Here is a 7,208-nt window from a genome sequence, read left to right as displayed (position 1 = left end):
CCCCCCTCCCCCACCGCTCACATTCTCACGCACAAACACCTTGACGACGCACCACGTACTTTGCTTACGTGAGTTAAGCCCCCTCGTCCGCATTCGCCGCCCGGTCCCCGTGGAGCACCTTACCGCGCTGCCTCCCCTCCTCTCTCCTCCCGCTCTCCATTTATTTCGGGTGGTTCCGGTTGATCCAGGATCTGGCTGGAGCTGGAGGGATGCTGTGCCAATAAACTGCCCGCCGCCCGCAGAGTGTAAATAATCGCATTCGCAGGCTCTCGTCCGATTGCATCGCGCTGATTTTCCTTTTCAAATTTTTAATTTCCGACTGTTTTAATCTTCGTCATTGCCACTTCTAACATTTTAACCCATACTTTCGCTTTGGAAATTCAAGTGGAAATTTTTTTGGTAAGCTACCTGAACTGTTGTATGCCCCGGCCAAATCTTGCTATCACCCGAACCTCAACTACATGTGTGCCGGTCTGTTTGTCTTTTTCAGTGCTCGAGTCTCACGCTTTTAAGTTGAACAGCAATGGCTCATCTGATTGGGAAGCCAGCTCCTAGTTTTACTACCACAGCCGTACTGCGACAAGAGTTTCACAATGTCTCTTCAGAAGACACAAGGGGCAAATTTCTTGTGCTCTTCTTCTATCCGATGGATTTGTACGCTGATCTTCTTTTTGGACTCTTCTCACTATTTTGATAATTGGTCATAACTTCATGAATTATTTATTTACAGCACTCGAGTGTGTGCATCAGAAATAGCAGCTCTTTCAGAACAGATTGCAGAATTTGAGCAAAGGAGTTGCAAAGTTCTAGCTATATCGTGTGACAGCCATTTTACACACTTAGCTTGGATTAAAAAATTACTTGACGAGAAAGATTTAGTTGATGTTAACATTCCACTCTTGGCAGACAAAAATGGTAAAATTGCCAGAGATTATGGAATTTATAATGATGAGCAAGGAGTCTCGTCGAGAGCTTTCTTTTTGATCGACAAAATGCAGGTAATTTAATCATATTGGATTTTAACTGCTTCCATTAAGATTAAATACCTTAAAATTTTATTTTTATGTTCAACAGGTTGTACGTGATATGTCTATTAATGATCGTCCTGTTGCCCGGTCTGTAGAAGAGCTGCTTAGACTCATAGACATTCTAGGATCAGAGGACAAAAATGGTATAATACCGTGAAACTTGTTGCTTGATAATAGTGAATTAGACAATAAGCCCATTCTCAACTTAATGAAAAATGCATAATTTTATTTTTACTGTTTGTTTTAAAAGATGAAACTGAATCAGAAAAGAGAGGATTGAAGCGCCCTTTGGTAAGTGAAGATGAAAGTGGAGCCCCAGTCAAGGCAAGTAAGACATCTGACGAAGCAACTATTTCCTGAAACTTTTATAATTTATTTCAATGCTGCAACATTGTTTCAATCCCTGTGAGCATAACATTTACTTAATACCGTTGTAACTGGAGGCAATAAAACTAATCATATATATCTTTATTTTGTTGTTAATTCTTTCTGAGTCCCTTATGACAAGCGTACTAGAAGAACGCTGGGAGCTGGAAGTAAAATTATGGAGTTTTCTGAGTTTATCTGGCTTGTCTTTGGAGAAGAGAACAATACAGAAGGAACTATTCCAACTATTCAGAATTCGAACCATCCGGGGAGTTCCCCCGGCATTCCCGCGGTTTGGAGTGAATCACAATCTGAATACAAATGAATGAATGAACCAGTGTCTGTTGGGTACGTTCACGGCGACGCGATCGGGCCGGTCAGTTTTGGTCCTATCGTTCCCCTGACAACGCTACGAGCGGAGAACGACAACAAACAAACAACATACATTCCAAACAAACACCTGCCGCTACCGCGTTCCTTTACATCTGAACATTTTTTAAATTTATGCACTCAAAATGAGGACGGTACCGGCATGGGTTGACAAAGTTCAAGACAGGGATAAAGTAGATCAATGGTGAGACTTACCCTCTATTCATGGTACATTTGATATAATTTTTTGTTTGTTTGAATGGCACTAATAATGGACAGGTGCCATTCGGCATGTATCGCAATCTTCTTCAATGATTGACAGCAGGAAGGGGAAGGGCCTAATTGTATGAATTATGACATTGGTTTTTATTCCGTCCATAAGAAATGAAATTTTTATTTCAGCATATATAATCTCTGCTTCAATCCTGATGGCTCACAACTTGTAGTTGCTGCTGGCCAGCGAGTACTTGTGTATGACACTACAGATGGATCATTGATTCAGCCATTGAAAGGTCAGTCCAGAATATGAAAGTTAATACTGTGCTCATCTTGGAATACTATACCTTCAAACATTTTTTTACAGGTCATAAAGACACTGTGTACTGTGTCTGCTATGCTAGGGATGGTAAACGTTTCGCTTCTGGTGGTGCCGACAAGACTGTAATTATATGGAATAGCAAATTGGAAGGTGTTCTCAAGTATACGTAAGTTACCTATTCCTAAATATTTTTATTTACCAAAATTATTATTAATCTAAATTATAATTTGATGCAGTCATGGAGATGCTATTCAGTGCCTAGCTTTCAACCCAGTCACTCACCACCTTGCTAGTTGTGCCATTTCTGATTTTGGGTTTTTAATTGAAGATCAGAAGGCCTGTCAAAAGTATAAACCTGGTGCACGTATTAATTGTTGTGGCTGGACAAATGATGGACAGTACATTGCTCTTGGTCTTGGCAATGGTTGTGTATCTATTCGCAACAAGGTAAGGTATTAGAGGTGACTTCTGATTTTTTGGATTTTTAAATGTGTTATAATGACTTTTCAATTTTTTATAAAATAGTTGGGTGAAGAAAAAGTTCGTATTGAAAGACCAGGAGGCTCATCATCACCAGTTTGGGCTTTGGCATGGAGCCCTGCTAGGTAAATTAGTTTGACCTGTTGAATGTATTTTTATTCTTATCAGTTTACTTTGCAATAAATCTCTCTCTCTCTTTTTTTGTTTTTTTTTGTTTTTTCAGGGAAGAAAATTATGATATACTGTGTGTGGCTGATTGGTCCCAAACTCTTTCATTCTATACTCTTGGGGGGAAACCTGTAAGTGTCATTGATCATCAATCAACCTTTTTTTGGACTTTACTACAGTGGCTGATTTTATGCATTTGTGCTACAGGTCTACAAGGAACGAAATTTGGGGTTTGATCCTCTTTGCGTGAGTTATATGAGCAAAGGGGAGTATATTCTTGTATCTGGATCAAATAAGTGTTGTGTTCTTTTGACACGAGAAGGTATTCGACTCGGCATGGTTGGTGACCAACAGCAATCGTGGGTCTGGTGCTGTGCTGCAAGACCTGACTTTTCTTATGTTGTAAGATTATTTTTAGTTACTTTTGAAAATTATCAATTAATATTACAAATTCTAAATATTTTAAATTTTCTTTTAAACCAGGCTATGGGTTGTCAGGATGGAACAATAGCATGTCTACAGCTGGTGTTTAGTACAGTGCATAGTTTGTACAAGGAAAGATATGCATACAGGTAGAGATAAGTTTTGGTCTCTACTGGATCCTCTAGGTTGCACATTGTCTTGAAATTTAGTGCTTTTTCTTATTTTGCAGGGAAAACATGACTGATGTGATTATTCAACATCTTCTGACAGAACAAAAAGTGAGAATTAAATGCAGAGATCTTATTAAGAAAATAGCCATTTACAAACATCGCCTTGCAGTAAGTTTCTCTGTACTTGCAACCACACAACACACTAGCTTCATAAATTCTTCATGATCATGTGCTAACTTGAATGCTTTATATTTTAAGGTACAACTTCCTGAGCGAGTTGTGATATATGAGCTTTATTCTGGCGATGCTACAAGCATGCATTATCGTGTAAAAGATAAAATTAACAGTAAGCTAGATTGCAATCTCTTGGTAGTTTGCACAAACCATCTTGTCTTATGTCAGGTAAAGGATCCAAATTATTTTTAAAATCTTTTTTGAGATAAGAAAATGCCTGTTTTGTTTTTACTGTTTGCATTTTTTTCCATTCCAGGAAAAGAAATTACAAAGCCTGACATTTTCTGGTCAAAAGGAAAGGGAATGGCTAATGGATTCTCCCATTCGCTACATTAAACTTGTTGGAGGTCCTGCTGGCAGAGAGGGCTTGCTTTTAGGGCTGAAGAGTGGCCAGGTAATTATTACATTATAGGTACTCCCTCAATCATGCTAATCCTGCTGTCATTGCGTAATATTAACCGTATTTTTACAGATCTGGAAAATTTACCTTGATAATGCATTCCCTGTAAGTGTGTTAAAAGTCACTGCAGGGGTGAGATGCCTTGATCTCAGTGCTTCTCGTAGTAAACTATCTGTTGTTGATGAAAATGGGAACTGCTCTGTGTATGATCTCAAATTGAACCAATTATTATATCAAGAGCCTAATGCTAGTAGTGTGGCATGGAATTCACACTGTGAGGATATGCTTTGTTTCTCTGGAAACAACATGCTAAGTATAAAGGCCAGTAATTTCCCAGTTCATCAACAAAAACTTCTGGTGAGTATTTTTAAGACTGTTCACCAAAAATAATTATTAGTTTGATTTTTCAAATCAATTTGTGTCAAAGTAATATGACTCATCTCTTCTATTTTTTTCAGGGCTTTGTTGTTGGATTGTGTGGATCTAAAATATTTTGTTTGAATGTATCTACAATGTCTACAATTGAGGTTCCCTTGTCTGCACCCATGTATCAGTATCTTGAAAATAAGATGTTTAGTGATGCGTACCATGTAGCCTGTCTTGGTGTGACAGATGGGGACTGGCGAGCTTTGGCTCATGCTGCTCTTGAATCCCTTGACTTTGAAACAGCTCGACAAGCTTTTATCAGAGTCAAGGATTTGAAATACCTGCAGTTAATAAATGAGTTCATGGTAATTGTTTGCTTGTGTATCTGTACATTGTACTCTGCATCTTGAATTCTTTTAAACTTATTAACTAATATTTATGTTTCAGGAAAGGCAGCGGAAAGGTGAAAAAGATAGAGATTTGCTAGTAGCTGACATACTTGCTTATAGAGCTCGATTTAAAGAGGCTGCTCGTCTCTATCAAAGAGCTGGCCAGGAACATCGTGCACTAAATATGTACACTGACTTGAGAATGTTTGATCTTGCACAGGTTTGTAGAACTCAGTAGTGAAAACTAATAGCATCTTCTTAACTGTATGTATTCAAATAATTTTATTCTGGTACCATGTAAATGCAGGAGTTCTTAGGATCAGGAGATAGTATTGATCGTAAAGCTCTCATACGGAAGAAAGCTGATTGGGCACGCAATATTAATGAACCTAGGGCTGCTGCTGAAATGTATCTTTCAGCAGGAGACACCCACAAAGCCATAGAAATTATAGGAGACAATGGATGGGTTGACATGTAAGTCAATTTTCCCAATATGTAATCATAATTTTATGTGACTGTTGGTGATTGTAATTTTTATTTGTTTACAGGCTTGTGGATGTAGGAAGACGCTTAGATAAGGCTGACAGAGCTGGTCTTGCCCTTGTTGCTGAACAGTTACGTCGTTTAGGCCATCTTTCTCATGCAACTGATATGTTCCGCAAACTGGGAGAGGAACGTGCTATTGTGCAGTTACATGTTGAGGCAAACAATTGGAAGGAAGCTTTTCAATTGGCCGAGAGGCATCCAGAGTTCAGACACCTGGTATATGTTCCCTATGCCCAATGGCTGGCTGAAAATGATAGGTTTGCAGATGCTCAGAAAGCATTTCATAAAGCTGGTCGACCGGAAGAAGCCTTCAAAGTTTTACAACAGCTTACAGAAAATGCAGTTAATGAATCTAGGTTCCAGGATGCAGGATTCTATTACTGGGTACTTTCGAGGCAATGTCTTGATATTGCAAGGCAGAACGAAGATATTCGTGGAGAAATGTTAAGAAAATTCCAAGAGCACAGCAGTTTTGCCTCTGTATATTATGCCTATCATACAATCCAAAGATACCTGGATGAACCATTTACCTCATACATGCCAGAAGCACTTTTCAATATAGCCCTCTTCTTAATGCTAGAAATGAAGCAGGTCCAGCCCAAAGGAGTGTCACAATTTGCTGTGTTATACACCTTATCCAAACAAGCTCGTGCCTTGGGAGCTTACAAACTTGCAAGGCAAGTCCTTGATAAAATGCAATCATTGCGTATTCCTCCACGGTTCCAAGAGTATGTTAATGTATCTACTCTTATGGTCCGCTCAAAACCTTTCCATGATTCAGAGGAACTACAGCCAATGTGTTACCGCTGTTCCTCATACAACCCTCTTCTGGTTGGCCGGAGTGGAAACCGTTGCTCAAACTGTGGACAGCCTTTCGTCCATTCTTATGTGTCTTTTGAAGTTTTACCCCTTGTTGAATTTGAGTTGGAGTCTGGAATATCAGATGATGAAGCAGTTCGTTTGATTGAAGCTCCGGTCCAGTCTAGTGGAAGTGGAAAGCAATGGACCAGCAGCACCAACAATGGGTACCAAACGCTTCAGCTTCAGCATGATGAAACAAAGTCTGATCCTTTCACTGCAAGGCTTGTTAATTTTGAGGTATTGTATACATTTTTGGGATGATTTTATTTTCTCTAAATGTTTTTATTTTTGGCATGTCAATATATTCTTCTTTCAGAGTGGTAGTGATGATATCAGCCCTGTGATAGTTAATAGATCTACTTTAGAAGCTATGGAACCAAGTACAGTAATAGTGGCTAGCTGGCCACCTCCACTTCGTTACAAGTTCTACAGAAATTTATTGCCAGAACTTCAAATATCACAGTGTGCTTCTTGTTTCAAGGTAGATATAGTATTAAGACACTGGTATAATATCCAATCTTTTTTTAATTGCCAATTTTTAAATTGGAGTGTTCATGTTTTGAATTATTATTATTTTATTTTTGTGTTTGGCAGATGTTTCATGTTGATGATTTTGAACTACAAATGCTTCAAAATGGTCACTGCCCATTTTGCCGGTCAAAACCAGGATCATCTATTTTGGATACAACAGATGAGTTACCTATACCCACCTAGCCATGCAGCTTTGAATTGCGTCCTTGTTTTATGTACGTCACGTTTTGTAGTAGTTTTCTTTTTAAATGTCAAATTGAATTATTATTGTTATTAAGTTTTAAATGTAAGGTCAACTGTTAGACCAATACGCTGTGATTTTTAGTATTATTTTATTTT

At 38.6% G+C, this 7,208-nt stretch overlaps 2 protein-coding genes across 2 annotated transcripts; both read left to right on the top strand.

Annotated features, from left to right (window-relative positions):
* The first annotated feature begins 89 nt into the window (after nt 1–89).
* Nucleotides 90–1,499, top strand: LOC113216733 (peroxiredoxin-2-like). Its single transcript, XM_026436545.2, has 5 exons — nt 90–399; nt 491–654; nt 731–998; nt 1,075–1,171; nt 1,279–1,499. The coding sequence occupies exons 2-5, from the start codon at nt 524–526 to the stop codon at nt 1,386–1,388; spliced, it is 606 nt and encodes a 201-aa protein (XP_026292330.1). The 5' UTR covers nt 90–399; nt 491–523; the 3' UTR covers nt 1,389–1,499.
* A 43-nt stretch (nt 1,500–1,542) lies between these two features.
* LOC113216743 (intraflagellar transport protein 122 homolog) lies at nt 1,543–7,202 on the top strand. Its single transcript, XM_026436558.2, has 18 exons — nt 1,543–1,968; nt 2,166–2,275; nt 2,347–2,467; nt 2,538–2,748; nt 2,827–2,906; nt 3,005–3,080; nt 3,157–3,351; nt 3,433–3,521; nt 3,602–3,710; nt 3,801–3,944; nt 4,033–4,170; nt 4,249–4,533; nt 4,635–4,907; nt 4,990–5,151; nt 5,239–5,405; nt 5,480–6,575; nt 6,655–6,819; nt 6,933–7,202. Exons 1-18 carry the CDS (start codon nt 1,910–1,912, stop codon nt 7,050–7,052), a joined length of 3,600 nt encoding a protein of 1,199 aa, XP_026292343.1. The 5' UTR covers nt 1,543–1,909; the 3' UTR covers nt 7,053–7,202.
* Nucleotides 7,203–7,208: the final 6 nt, after the last annotated feature.

Source organism: Frankliniella occidentalis, unplaced genomic scaffold, assembly GCF_000697945.3.
Source record: "Frankliniella occidentalis isolate FOCC.00 unplaced genomic scaffold, Focc_3.1 Scaffold59, whole genome shotgun sequence".
Classification (NCBI taxonomy): Eukaryota; Metazoa; Arthropoda; class Insecta; order Thysanoptera; family Thripidae; genus Frankliniella; species Frankliniella occidentalis.
Note: the sequence above shows the minus strand (reverse complement) of the source record. Positions and strands in the feature narration are given on the sequence as shown.